The 14,656-nt window shown below is 53.1% G+C and overlaps 1 protein-coding gene across 5 annotated transcripts; it reads left to right on the top strand.

Moving 5' to 3' along the window:
- Window positions 1-701: 701 nt before the first annotated feature.
- KLHL35 (kelch like family member 35) lies at window positions 702-14,041 on the top strand. Of its 5 annotated transcripts, XR_007631029.1 has the most exons (9): window positions 702-1,297; window positions 1,465-2,676; window positions 4,459-5,349; window positions 6,487-6,671; window positions 7,244-7,362; window positions 7,841-8,029; window positions 8,614-8,802; window positions 9,537-9,881; window positions 11,566-14,041. XR_007631029.1 is itself a non-coding variant. In XM_050333474.1 (8 exons), the coding sequence occupies exons 3-8, from the start codon at window positions 4,460-4,462 to the stop codon at window positions 9,723-9,725; spliced, it is 1,761 nt and encodes a 586-aa protein (XP_050189431.1). In that variant the 5' UTR covers window positions 702-1,297; window positions 2,557-2,676; window position 4,459; the 3' UTR covers window positions 9,726-14,041. The 5 variants fall into 5 exon arrangements, 4 of the variants coding, with proteins under 4 accessions (XP_050189431.1, XP_050189430.1, XP_050189429.1 ...); XM_050333474.1 differs by having other exon boundaries at window positions 2,557-2,676; window positions 9,537-14,041; XM_050333473.1 differs by having other exon boundaries at window positions 2,546-2,676; window positions 9,537-14,041.
- The last annotated feature ends 615 nt before the right edge of the window (window positions 14,042-14,656 follow it).

The raw sequence follows: 14,656 nt of genomic DNA, 5'->3' as shown, positions 1-14,656 counted from the left end.
GCTGTGGCTGCTCCATCCCTGGAGGTGTCCAAGGCCAGGTTGGAGCAACCTGGGATAGTGGGAGGTGTCCCTGCCCGTGCCAGGGGATGGAACAAGATGATCTTTAACGTCCCTTCCAACCCAAAGTCTGCTGTGATTCTCTGGCTCCCTCCCTCCAGGTTTGGGAAGACAGAAGCTGAGGAGCAGTGGTGTGGAGAGGAGGTGACTGTGCAAACCCGAGGCTGGAGCAGTAACTGTGGAATCATTTTTTTCCTAGCCCCAGGGGGACGATGATGCACCCACAGAAGTGATCAGACAGCAGTTTATTTTTAACACCCATTATGCAAGTCATTGCCCCAGGGTGCCTTGGAGGCCAAAACCCATAAGCAAGTTCAAAGAGGGATAAATGGCACTTATTAAACACAGGAGTCCCAGGTGCAAGACTCAGCTTGGGAAGTCCTCGAGCAGTTCTTTGCTAAATGCGTGATGTAAAGGGGAAGCCTTGCTTGGTGCTTGCTCTGCTTTGGGGGGTTTTTACCCCAGGATCTTCTCCCAGGGGGTGCCTTGGGTGAGGAGAAATCTTGTTCTTTGTTCAGTCTGTTGTTTTCTCCAGCCCCTGAATGGCTGCACTTAAGTGATAGTGAAAGGGATTAAAGTAAACACAGCCCTGTCTCCCTGGTTGGTGGTGGGTAGTCAGTCCTGTGCCATGAATTTAAGTGGCTTTGGGGATATAATTGAGTGTTCCATGTAAAAACTGCCCTAGGGAAAGGGGTAGAGCTCCTGATATCCACAGTGTTGAATAATCCCTGACTGGGGGCTGTCCCTGCTGTACCCTAGGGAAAGACAGGGGAAAGTAGAAAGGGAAGAAATGAGAGTCCTGTCTCATTTGTGTGTGTGCCACTCAAATAAAGGAGCTGAGGGCTGGTTGCTGGCCCAAAGCCCAAAGGCCTTGGGACAGCCAACATTGTACTATTTAACTCTTTTTTTTTTTTTTCCTCCCTCTCTAAAACTGCCCTCATAAATAGGAGCTTAGTGGTTCAGCCGGGGTGGTTCTTGTGGTGTCTGGGAACCTTTCCAGTCCTTCAAATTTGCCAGGCCTGGGGTCTGGGAGGGAGTGCTGATGTGGCCGTGGCCAGAGCTTACCCAGCTGCCACAGGAAGGATCTCCATAGCCTTCACGTGCTGGGGTAGTTGGGAGCTGTGGAAGTCCAGTGGGAGCAGGAAAAGCCCAGCCATGGTTGGGAGCAGCAGCAGCACGAGGCTGAAGGCTGGTGCCTCTTCTCCTGGACTCTTGGTGCAACAACCTCTTCCTGTTCCATGTGAGTATTGACCATATGTGAAATAGGAAGCCAAGATGGGGTGTTTTTTTCCCTCTTGAGCCTCTTGATTTTTTTCCTCTCTTCTTTCTGGATCCCATTTCTGTTCTAGTTATGTCTCTGCCCTTCTTCCTTTTCTTGTCTCTCACGCTTTGTCTCTTCTCCTGGAGGTTGGTGACTCCCTATCTGCTGAATGGCTGAGGGGGAAAGGAGGGTGTCCCGACTCTCTCCATGACCAGGTGGACTCCATGATCTTAGAGGGCTTTTCCCTTTGTCCCAGTGACCTGCTCCTGGTCATCTCCAGCTTCCTTCCACGTGCTCCATCCAGCCTGGTAGGGCCAACTCCATCAGGGTGGGAGATCCTGAGAGCAAACCCCACAACCCTCAGAGCCCTCTGTGCTGGCTGGGAAACCACAGTCCCTTCCCGGTTGCCAGGGATTCGTATGCAAATGCTGGGAGCAAGCACGATGCCAGCTTGTGCCCTGCATCCCAGCGGTGGGAGAGGGGCAGGAAGGATCCAGCCGGGAAACACGGAAAGGCAGTTTCACTGCGATGACAACACGCAGGGGATGGGTTTATTAATATTTCTCTTTTGTCTAGTGTAGAATAATACAGGTTGTTCAAAGCGATGCTGAGCAGGAGAGGGAAGGCTGGGCTGTGCCACCTTAGGGGTGTGACAATCTTCGGCACAAGGGGGACTCTGTGGAGCTCTTCCCGGGGCTGCTTTGTGATCTCTGCCATGAGCATTTAAAAATCCACCCAACTGGGATCGAGTTAGAGGGGAGGGTGTGAAAGCCACACGGGGCAAAGCTCCCCTTCTGTCCTCGCCATCCTCGGGGCCATAATTACCTAATTATGCCCCGTTAATGAGGGGGATGCAGCTCCTCCCTGACCCAGCCCGGTCCTGCTCCACGAGTCTTTCTGCTCCTCCTTTCAGCCGTATTTTATTTATGGGCTCCAGTGGCGTTTCCAGCAAGACAGAATCTCCATGAAATGAATCGTTCCACCTGGACCCTCAATTTGCTCTCCAGATGGCTCGGCCCTCCTAAGCTGCCCTGTGTGCCGTATTTTCCCTGAGCTGGGCTGGCTTTTCCCCGCGTCCCGGCTCCTCCCTGGCTGTCGCTGACAGCTGCACGGCTCATGCCCTGTAGCTCCCTGGCATGTCATTCAGGAGGAACAAAAGCGGATTTCTCCCCCACCTCTCCGCCAGGGAGGATAAAGGGGATGCTTTTGTGCTTTCCCCCATCCCAGCGTTTCTGCAGAGGGGCTGAGCTCTGCCGAGGGGACCCGTCTCCCTGCAGGGCTCCAACGTGGATGGGAGATCTCCGGGAGGGAAGTTGAGTCTGCACCGGGTCCCGCCTGGAGAGCACAACTTGTGTCAGGTAACGTTGGACTCTTTAACGCTGGGCGCTTTTTTGGCTTGCTAAAAGACTCCCCAAAGCAGCGTTTGCTGCTGCGTGGGAATTGGATGGAGAGGGTGACCCAGGGCAGAATGTGACCCAGGGGAGGGAGGGCAGCGGGGCAAACACACTCACTTTCTTTGGAGTTGGCAGCATTTGTGTCGTGGGTAGACAGGGAGGATGTGGATTGGGGAAGGGCATTTGGATTAACTGCGAGGGGAGAACGGAGTCTCTCCGTAAGGAGCTCAGCCTGAGCTGTCCCTTCCCCGTCCATGCTCCCGATGGCTTGGAAATGTGCGTGGATCAGGGAGAAAAGCGGGGATATACGTCGGGTTTTGTTTCTCGGCTGGGACCGCGTGTCAGCAGAACGCGGAGTGCGCCGAGCTCTTTGCAAAGGCACCTCCGGGGAGCCGCCTTTGGTGGAACTTCTTTAAATCCCTTTGAACTGATTAAATTGCGGTCCCGAGCACCCGTCGGGGTGTTTGGAGCCTTCACTCGGTCCCGGGGGGGGAGGGTTCTGAGATGTTTAGGTGGGGCTCGTCGTGCTGCTTCACTGCTCTTCAGGTCCCTGCAGCAACCTGGGGGCACCGGCAAAGGTGTTTTCCCACTTTTGGGGGGTTCTGAAGGGATACAGTGATGCTTTCTCGAGGTAGTGGGGTGAAGATCCTCAGGGCTAGGTTTGGTCGTCCCACGGTGCAAGTGCAGCCGGGAGGTGCCCTCTGGATGAGGGGACCTGAGCACTTCGGGGTCCCTGGTCAGCCGTGGCTGCCCAGGAGATGCAGGTGTAGGAGCAGAGCAAGGACTAAGGGCTAAGACAGGGGGTTTGACTCAAATTCAAGGTAATCCCCCTCCAGGGGTGTTCTCCCTGCCCTCCTGCAGGGAGGGTGTGGACACCACAAAGCCACCGATTTTCTGGCAACTTGTCACCCCAGGGGGCACTTGTGGTCCTGCCAGAGGCTTGTGGTGTGATCCTCCAGAGCCTGACTCAGGGGAGGAACGACTAAGAGCAGAGACTGAGCCCCCTCTAAACGGGCTCTTTGCTGTCACAGAGCCTCAGAAAAGCCTGGCTGGGGGAGAAGCTGTGAGCAGGAGCTCCACTCTGGCTCAGGGCTGGGTCCTTCCTGCTGCTTGTGCCATCGGTGTGAGCTGTGAACTGTTGGAGCTTGAATGAGAGCAGCCTGCTGTGCTTCATTGCAGTCACTTCATGAAGTCCTTTAGGAAATATTAAAAATCATTTGGAGCAGAAAGGGACATCAGGTGTAGCATCTCCACAGGTTTTAGGCAGGTCTTGTCATAGCTAACCTTTGGCAAATCTCAGAGTCACAGCCTTACCTCTGGATTTTTGCCTGCAATCTGGGGAAACAGGATGGGTCTGAAAAGTCGAAATCCAGCGTTGCTCCCAGCTGGGATGTGCTGTGGAGCACCTGAGAGGATGGGGAAATCAGTGAGAGCTGGGAGACATCCGAAAGAAAGGTGGTAGCACAGGCTGGGCAAGGCAACAGCCTTAGAAGGAACTTGCAAAAGCAGCAGTTTGCCTACAAGGATGGGGCTGGATTGGGAATATCCCAGTGCCCATTGCTGTGCTGTGGTTTGGAGGAAGTGTTGATTACTGAGGAGGAGTTGTGTGTGGGTGAGGGGGCAGGCTCTGACTAGATTTTGGCTGGATTCTGTAAGGAAGGTGCTGAACCACGATGTTGTTGAGTGTTGCAGGCAGATGTTTGAACAGTGTGCTGATCTCCTGTCCCTGCCCTGCTTCCCAAGCAGGATGCACCGAGCGATGAAGGAAGAATCCAGTTTCGGGACAGGCAGCCTGGAAAACGTGCCCCGGGAGCCAGGCAAGGACAAGCTGCCCACGAAGCTGTGCAGCGGGTCCTGCCACGCCGAGCAAATCCTGCAGACCCTCAACTCCTACCGGCACAGCGGCACCTTCACCGACGTGGTGCTGCTGATCGATGGGCAGGAATTCCCCTGCCACCGGGCCACCCTGTCAGCCAACAGCACCTACTTCAGGGCCATGTTTGGCGGCGACCTCAAGGAAGGCCACCAGGACATCATTAACATCCAGAAGATCTCTGCCTCCACCATGTCCCTCCTTCTGGATTATATGTACGGGGGGAACATCATCATCCAGGAGGACAACGTCGAGAGCATCCTGGAGCTGTCTGACCTGCTGCAGATCTCCAAGCTCAGGGATGCCTGTGTCACCTTCCTGGAGGGCCAGCTGCACCCGTGCAACTGCCTGGGCATCATGAAGTTTGCCGACTCCTTCTCCATCGCGTCCCTGACGGAGAAGAGCAGGAGGTTCATGCTGGAGTGTTTCGTGGAGGTGTCGTGCCACGAGGAGTTCCTGGAGATGGGGGCGAAGGAGCTGGTTGGGTACCTGTGTGACGAGCAGCTGGTGGTGCCCAAGGAGGAGGTGGTGTTCGAGGCCGTGATGCGCTGGGTGCGGCACGACGTGCCCGCCAGGAAGGGGGCCCTGAGGGAGCTCCTGGAGCACGTGCGCCTGCCCCTGCTCAGCCCCACCTACTTCCTGGAGAAGGTGGAGATGGATGGGCTCATCCAGGACTCCAAGGAGTGCATCCCCCTCCTGCACGAGGCCCGCAAGTGCTACATCCTGGGGAACGAGGTCAGCTCCCTGCGCTCCAGGCCCCGGAGGTAAAACAGCCCCAGTGTCCATGACCAGCATGGACCGAGCTGATGGATCTCATAGATTGATGGTTCTTGTACTTTGTGGTTCTTGGGTTGGTTTTTTCTTTTTTTTTTTTCCTTTTCCCCCCACCTGTTGCCTCACTTTTGGCCTCCTTGCTCCTGAAATGAAGCGTTGGAGTTGTTTGCCTGCCTTAAAGGATTCCTGTGGAATTTAATGCTTCTTGTTTTCATTGTGCTCTAATCACAGCAGTGTCCAATGATCCCATCCACGCAGGTGTCCAATGATCCCATCCACACAGATGTCCAATGATCCCATCCAGGGAGGTATCCAGACTAAGGGCAGGAAGGGGTGTTTTACCTCTTTATTTCCATCTGCTTCCCCCAAAGGGTAGAGCACTCAAAGGCATGGCTGCAGGGTCAGGAATTGGTATCCAGGGGGGAAAAAAGCAGTTAGTGCCCTGGTCCCCACCTAGGCATGCCCAAATTATTATGTTTTTTCTTTCCATTGATTTACTGATGAACAACCAGAAGGTAAAGAGATGCTGGTCCAGGCAGCTTTGGTCTGTAGGGAATTGTCTCAGCCTGCACAAAGCATGGAGGAGCTGAGGATTGGACCAAGCCTTTCAAATCCTCTTTCATCCTCCTCCTTCCTGTCCCCTCCCTTCTCGCAGAGAGGTTCTTTTCTCACCACCTCCTACTTGGCAGGATTTGCCTTCCCCTGCCGTCTGTCTCGTCTGCTCGCTGCTATTAGGGCTGGAAAGGGAGAGAGGTTTCCTGGAAGCACTTCTCTCTCCAGGCAGAAAGCTCACCCCAGGCAGGCTGCCAGGAGTGGCTTTCCACACTCCTGAGGATTATTGGGTTTGACTGTGCTGGAAGGGGGAGGGTGAGTGGCAGGAACCAATGTCACTATGGGCTTGTAGAGGTCATTCCCGTTTCCTTTCCCTGTGCACTTTGGAGCTTTTCCCACCCGAGCTGGGAGGTGCCTTTGACCTGATGGTGCAGGGGGTGAAATGATTTGCCCAGAAAATCAGTAGCTGAAGCAGGAGAGGACTCTGCCTTACCTAGGATGTCCTGAATAGGATGGGAGGGATGTTGGAAAGGAGTGGCCTGGCCCGGGACTCACCCGTGCCCTTCCTGGTGCAGGTTCATGGAGCTGGCAGAGGTCATCGTTGTCATCGGGGGCTGTGATAAGAAGGGCCTCCTGAAGCTGCCCTTCACAGACCTGTACCACCCCAAGAGCAGGCAGTGGACAGCCCTCTCCAGCGTGCCCGGATACACCAAGTCAGAGTTTGCTGCCTGCACGCTGAAGAACGACGTGTACATCTCAGGTGAGAGAGCCTGGAGCAGGTGGTCCCTTCCTGGGGACAAAGAACAGCACAAACTCTGCTTGGACAGTCACTCCTTAGGTCTGTTCACCAGGAATCCTTCACGTGTATCCCAGCTTTGGAGCAAAATCACTCCTCAGTGAAGGTTGAACATAGGTGGTTTGGATTTTTCTGTCCCAAGGAATAGTTTCACCTTTGAGGGGGAGGATGGCAGTGTTAAAAACCCTCTCCCTTCTGATGGGCATCTGTCAAGAGTGTCCAGCTGCAGCATGAGCTGCTTTTGGTGGGTGCTGTCAGAAGGGGTTTCTTAAAACATCGAAGTCCCTGCCCATCCCTCAGTTGAAATACAGTGACTGTCAGATGAGTGCTATAAGAGGGATGAAACAGTGTAACAGGGCCTTGAATTCCAGGCAGGATCTCCCTTGGGAAGCTGAGTTTACCTGACCACAACCCCATAACCATGTTCTGGCCGAAGCTGCTCCATTGCTTGGAGGAGCTGTGCAGTCCAGTGGTGCAGTGATGCTGAGGGGGCTGTCCTTGGGACCACACCAGCCCTCCATCCCTCTGTTTTCCAGGAGGACACATCAGCAGCAGTGATGTTTGGGTGCTGAGCTCCCAGCTGAACGTCTGGATCAAGGTGGCCTGTCTGCAGAAGGGCCGGTGGAGGCACAAGATGGCAACGCTCCAGGGCAAGGTGAGCCACTGCCTGCATTTTGGAAGGAGCCACGTGGAGCGCTGGCCCCACTTCTCCTGCTGCCCTGGACAATGAGGAACAGTCAATGTTTGTATGCAAGGTCATCATGAGGGTGGGGAGGCCCTGGCACAGGCTGCCCAGAGAAGCTGTGGCTGCCCCATCTCTGGGATTATCCAAGGCCAGGTTGGAGCAACCTGGGCTAGTGGAAGGTGTCCCTGCATGTGGCAGGGGGGACTGGATGGTCTTTATTATCCCTTTGAACCCAAGCCCTTCTGGCATTCTGCGACTCATTTAGAGATGGTTTTGATGGGAGGACAACTGGGACATAACCAAGATGTCATTGTTTCAGAAATAGCCCCAAATGAGGTTGTATCATTAAGATCCACCATGGGGATGGTGCCAGACCTCTGCAGGCAGCTGTGTTAATCACCTTTGGGTGAAAGTTTCTAATCCCCTCGCTGTGCTCCTTTTGTGGCAGATCTACGCCGTGGGGGGCTTTGATGGCTTCTACCGCCTCTCCAGCGTGGAGTGCTACGACACCTTCTCCAACAGCTGGTCCACCCTGGCGCCGCTGCCCCAGGCCGTGAGCTCGGCCGCCGTGGTCTCCTGCCTCAACAGGCTCTACGTGCTGGGAGGGGCTGTGGACGACACCTCCAACACTGACAAGGTATTGCTGGGCCATCGAGGATGGACAGACACTTGAAAAACGAGGTTTGACAGGGAACCTGGAGGGAAATGGGGCAAGGATGCTCTGTTTATAATAAGGTGAGAAGTCATGCACTGAGATAAGAAGCCAGTGAGACTTGGGGACCAGAGAGGGAAGGTGTCAGGAGGTGACAGTGTAGTAGATGGGCTTTCTGTTAGAGCCTGGTCAGCCCTGAGACATCACTGGAACAAACCTTCCACACCAGATCAGCAGCAACACGCTCCTCATGCCTGGCCGTGCATCTGCAAGGCAGACACGATGCTTCTGGTCTCCTGAGCAGCAGGAAGAGCTGTCAGTGCATCTTAACTCCATCTCCAAATGCTGTCTGGGTCAAGCACAGCCACCCTGGGGCTTGTAGTTTGTCTGGGACACTTGAGTGCAAGACGAGTGCCAGAACCCCTCATGCCTTTGCTCACCCCTCTGGGGGTTGGAGCTCCCACCCGTGTTTCTGTCCCCATGCACTTTTATTTCTAGGGAAGAGCAGCTCCCCCCAAGCAGGGAGATGTGGGGAATTCGTGTTCCCACAGCCGTGTTTCTCCTCCCAGGTCCAGTGTTACAATCCAGAGGATGACAAGTGGACGCTCTTGTCTCCCACCCCATTTTATCAGAGGTGCATCAGCGCTGTCTGCCTGGACAACATCATTTATGTTGTGGGTGGACTCCTCAGCAAAATCTTCAGCTACGATCCCAGGAAGGACAGCTGGAGAGAAGTGGCCGCCCTCCCTGGACCTCTGGTAAGGAAGAGCTTCAGGAAAGAAGCTCTGGGTCTTCTCTCTCTCTCTCTCGAATCGTGGCCATCTGTGCTTTGCTGGGGTTGAAGGCAAGGAAAACACATTGTGGGTTTGGCTCTGAGCACGTGGATGTGACCTGTGTCCTTACCATCACTGTCCACACTGCTTGGGGGATCTCTCCTGCAGCAAACCCAAGTTTTCTTGGGAAGCTGGGTCTGCACCATCTGTTAATGCCAGAGGAGTGGATCTCCAGGGAGAAACCATTGGTGCTGAGGACCGTTCTGCACATTATCTGCTTCAGTGGGAGGGTTATACTGCTCTGCTCTGGCCTGTGGGATATCTTGCTTTATTGCCATCACAGTTTTGCACTCACAGCCGTGCTGCAGTGTGAGCTGTGGCACAGGGAAGAGGAACGGTGGGACACAGCTTGTGATCTGAATTAAAATGCCAAGAAAGCACCTTTACAAGTGGCTTTCCCAGGGAGGCACGGCCTGGATCGCTGTGCCCTTGGTGTTCCTGAGGGACTGCCAGAGACAGCAACAGCCCCATCACTGGCTTGAGGCATTTCCAGTGCCTAAACTCTTACAGAAACAGTGAGATTGCAGCACCTCAAGAGCCAAACATCTGTTATGCTTCCTGCCAGGCAGGTCAGAGTTGGGCCCGTGGCAGCGACTCAACGCCCTGCTCAGCTGTCTGAAGCTGGAGGCCTGATTCTCAGCTTTCCTTGTGCTTTCCAGGAGAGCTGTGGCCTGACAGTGTGTGGAGGGAAGATCTACATCCTGGGTGGCCGGGACGAGAGCGGGGAGGGCACGGACAAGGCGTTCACGTTCGACCCGGTGACGGGGCTGGTGGAGCCGCAGCCGCCGCTGCAGCGCTGCACCAGCTACCACGGCTGTGTGACCATCCTGCAGCGCAGGGACAGGTGACCACAGGGCTCCCCTGCACCCAGAGCCTCCCCTGGAGCCACCCAGCACGTGGGAACACCAGCCACTGCAGAGCAGGTGCTCCACCAGCCCCTGAGTGGCCTCGGGTTTGTTTTTCCCGGCCTCGCGATGGTGCCGATGGATTTGATGCTGATCCAGGTGAGAGGATGGAATGGTCCTGGGCTGTGTGAAGCTGCATCACAGACCTTGCCACTGCAGCCCCTGGGACTGCTGAATTTGACCTTTGCTTAGGTTTTCCTGGCTGTAGATGAAAGTCTTCTGCTGTGCTTGCAGCAGAGGTTTGCTGTCCTGGAAGGACGTGTGTTTGCTGCTCTCTGATGCCCAGAACTGTTGCTGTAACAGCTGCAGCTCCAGGATCCAATCCTTTGGCTAAAAGCTGTCAGGTATTTGTGCATTTACTACAGAACCCTGTGCCAAACCCCAGTGGGGACCTAAATGCTCATTAACATCCATGAACAGAGAGCTGGGATTGGGAGTTCAAAGTTGATAATCCCAAGAAAATCACTCCACTAAATCCCAAATAGTTCCAGCTCTGACTCTGCACAGGCTGTGTGAGGGTCTGTGCCCCCAAAGCACAGAGTGCTCTCTCTTGTCATACATGTTTTGTGGTTGGACTGCTGTGTCTCTGTCACTGAGTGGACAAGTGAATCCTGCAGCCAAGAGTTCCTTCAGAGAGGAAAAGGAGGAGGAATATTAAGGTATAGGAATTAAGCATGAAGACCTGAAGCATGGTAGCCACAGAACTGTCTCATTTTGGCTGTGGAGTATGTAGCAAACATTAAAATAAACTCCACATTTAACAGACTGGGGTCCCTGGGAGCCTGAATGTGCAGCTCACTTGGAGGATGTTTGATTACACAGGCCTGCATTGCTCCAAGCTGCCCTCAGGTCTAGAAATGACCCTGAGCACGTTTGATTTGGTAGGATAACCATAGTTTTTGGTGTTGGTGTCTTTAGTCCGTGCCTGGAACTGGTAATTTCTGGTGGCTCCACGTAAATGCTCACGTTGTTCAGTTAGAGGTTGAATTGCTGCCAGATGTAGAGTGAGGGCTCTTAAAAACTCCCGTACCTTGGACACTGTGGGGTGCACCCCTCCACAGCAGGCTGCTGGCTGGCTGCTGTGCTCTCTGCACCTTCCTTTCCTCACCCCAATTCTTCCTGAAGCAGAGGAGATGTCTGTGTCCACTGGTCCAGCTATTCCTCTTTGCCTGTCCCAAACCCGCTGGCTCTGCCTGAATCCCTCTGTGTTCACCACTAAACCAAGTCCTCAGGGTCACACCCACATGCTTTTTGACTCCACCACTTCCCTGGGGACCCCTCACAATGCTTCAAAACTCTTTCCATGACATTTTTTTTCCCCTAATATCTGATCTAAACCTCCCCTGGCACAACTTGAGGCTACTTCCTCGAGGATTTCCTCGAAGGAGATTCCACGCTGGTATAGGTTATTCCCACGAGGAGAGAAAAGGAAATTCTTGCTGGTAAAAGACAATTTTATTTGCAATCAAATTGCATCCACATTTGAGTCTTTAATGGGAATGGAGATTCCAAGAGGATGAGCCTGCCCAGAGCAGGCACTGAGCAAAGCCTGATCTGCTGAGGAGGTTGAGCGTTGTGGGCAATCCCTTAGAAAAAAGGGATGGTCCTCATGCCAAAGGTAAGCCCGAGGAATGTGGAACAGGGCTGGGAACACAGATGATCTTGCTTGGCTGCTGGTGGTTCTTTGTGCTCTTGAGCACAGTAATATATTTGGACAGAGCAATAGCCTTGAAAGTAAAAAGGAAGAGTTTTCCAGTTGCATTTTCAACTTCTCTCTCCACAGTCTTCCCTGATTTTCCTAATGCCTCCTGGGAGTGTCTTGCTGTACTTTCCCCCTTATTCCTGGAGGAGTGAGCACACTCCAAAGGGTGGCAGATGTCCCTGTCAGCTTTCCCACGTGCTTTTGCCACGTGTGATGTGCTGCAGTTGGTGGGACACGGTGCTGGAAGTTGCGGCACAGACACTGCAATGTTTGCCTCGCTCTTGGTCCTGCTATTTATTGTACCCCTGAATTGTGCTTGTGTTTTGTGGGGGCTGTGGGTGTGCAGGGGAGGGGGAGGGAAGGAATTCAACTTGCTTTTATTTAGAAATAAATATTCACCTTGGCTCCCAGCTGCTTTTTGCTGCGGGGATTTCATTTGTGCCTATGGCATTCCAGAAATATATTGTTGATGGAGCATCACAGGAGCTTTGGGAACACCGTCCTTGAGGTGTCCCAGCCTTTGTCTGGGATACCTAAATCCTCCCTGTGAGCAAGTAGAAAGTTCAAGGCACTGCTGTTTGTCTGCAGGGACTGATATCTGTAACTGTTACCTGGAATCATGGCCAAGTCAGTGTAGGGGAGGTGTTTGGATAATTCAAACTCTGCTAAGGATGGGGAAAATCTGACTTGTGTTTTGGTTTGATGGAAAGAGAAACTGAAAAACTGCTTGCCTTGGCTGTTTCTTGCTCTCCCTTGTTGTGGCAGAAGGACACAGAGCACGAAACTGCCCGTCACCACCACGTGCTTCACATCCCGAGAGGGCTTCCCTCGGCCCACAAGGGAAGCACCTCCTGGCTGTGTTCCCAGTAATGCCCAGACCTGCTGTGGGAGCTCTGCATGGCAAAAGATGTAGAAGGAAGTAGTGATCACCTGCAAAGCATGTGCAGTAGGTTCAGCTTTAGGTGTTTAAGCTTTGAGGAGCAAAATAAATGATTTTTTAATTTGCACTCCGAAGCAGCAACTGTCGATCACTTCCAGTGGTACCCAAACCATCCCTTCCTCCCCCAGCCCTGTGGTTTTCCTGCTGCCTGTCTCAGCAGCTGGGTTATTTTGGGCATGTTTGTGTTATGGATGGGAGCCAGGGGGAAGAAGAAAAAGCTCTTTGTGAACAAATCACACGGGTGGTGTAGGCAGCAAGATCTTCAGGGCCTGATAAGATTTGTCCATGACACAAAACCCAGAAGAATTATAAGTAACCTGGCAGACAGGGCTGCTGCGGGAAGCAAGTGGAACTGCTTGTAGTAAACAAGGGGAAAATGGCCTTTTTCATCCTTTCCCATGAAAGCTTTCACCCCTCAGAAAGTCCACTGTACCCCTCAAAGACAAAAACTGGGGCCTCCTCCACAGTCAGTAGGGAAAAGGGACCCCACTAAAGAGTGAGCCATGGAATCCAAGAATGGCTTGGGTTGGGAAAGGACCTTAAAACCCATCCAGTGCCACCCCCTGCCATGGGCAGGGACACCTTCCACTAGCCCAGGTTTCTCAAGCCTGGCCTTGAACACTTCCAGGGATCCAGGGGCAGCCACAGCTTCTCTGGGCAACCTGTGCCAGGGCTGCTCCACCCTCACAGCCAAGGATTCCTTCCCAATATCCCATCCAACCCTGCCCTCTGGCAGTGGGAAGCCATTCCCCCTTGTCCTATCCCTTTTATGCCTTTGTAAACATCCCCATGCTCCATCCCCTGGAGATGTGGGAGCTCCTTTGCCCTGGGCTGCCCAGCTGGCAGGAGATGATATCACCGTGGGGCAGGAGGGCAGGGCTGCAAGTCCCAGCTGAAAGGATGAGCTAGAGCTGATTAATTCAGATTAAGGGCCATAATAGCCAGCTGGGAACTGGTGGGCAGAGATAAAAGCAGTTTCACTGGTTGTCCCTCTAGGTTTAAATATTCCCAGGAGAAGGGAGGGAGGGAACTGTGTCAGATTTATTGCGAGGTTGATGTTTGCAAGATTTATTTCCTATTAAATTCAAATCATGGTTGGGCCAGCAGGGACCTTGAGATCCAGTCCTTGGCTTGAACACTGGTTATTGTTGGTCTGAGTGGGGTCTAACACTGCTCATTGACAATCTGAGGGGGTCTAACACTGGTTACTGGTGATCTGAGTGGGGTCTAACAGTGGTCACTGACAATCTGAGGGGGTCCAACACTGGTCACTGACAGTCTGAGGGAGTCTCCCATTAATGCCAGCAGAAAGGGGACTCTGAGGCAGGGCTGGGCCGTGGCCAGCAGCCTTTGTGCTCCCTGCTCTGGGGACAGAGCCTGTTTCCAGTGCTCCTCCGAGCCCCCCCAAAGAGACTGACAGCCCCTGTGTGCAGGACCCGCAGCAGCACAAAACAGGGGATCCTGCCCACCCAAACTGCTCGGGCAGCTCCGTCCTCCACGTGGAAAAGGGACGATCAAAGAGCGGAAAAAAAGCCCAGAGCGGATGCCAAAAGCAAGAGCTGGATGTAAAGGCTGAAGAGGAGGGGAAAATCCAGGATGTGGAGCTAAGCAGAGGGGATTCTTCGTGGTAAAGCATAATAAAGTTATATAAAAGCTAACCTGTGGTTGCCTCAGTGTTTAATTAGGTCTCCCCATCTCAGCACATGCTGGAATATGCTTTGCTCCTTTTAATACTCCTGTGGGACAGGGGAATGGCCCAGGCAGGGGAGGCACTGGAAGCACGAGAAATACATGAAGACCCAGCTCTGAAAAGTATTTCTCCAGTCACTGTGGCTAGAGAAAGGCCATGGTGACTTCTCCAAGCACTCAGGTAGGAGCAGAGGTGGAGTCAAGTCTCCCCATCTGACTTAAAGTACTTTACAAAGCTACAAGTGGTCAAACTCTGTGGTCAGTAAGGAGCTCTGGTTCACCTGCTGGTGATTGACACTTTTCTCTGCCTTCACTGAATGTAGAAGTGTGAATAACCTCTTCTTGGTAGTTTTTACCCATTAAATATATACCTTTAGAGTCAAATGTCACCAAAAACAACAGCAAAAAAATTCCATTTTCTTCTCACCCTTATCATCAATGACCAAAAGAAAAAAAAAGCGTATATTTTTATTAAATATTTCTTAAATCTCTCCACAGTTTTTAAAATGTCCTAGTTATGTTTGCCCCCCTGATGGCTGAACT

Source organism: Myiozetetes cayanensis, unplaced genomic scaffold, assembly GCF_022539395.1.
Source record: "Myiozetetes cayanensis isolate MyiCay16 unplaced genomic scaffold, myiCay2020 scf5-8, whole genome shotgun sequence".
In the NCBI taxonomy this organism is placed as follows: Eukaryota; Metazoa; Chordata; class Aves; order Passeriformes; family Tyrannidae; genus Myiozetetes; species Myiozetetes cayanensis.
This window is presented reverse-complemented; position numbering and strand designations above follow the sequence as displayed.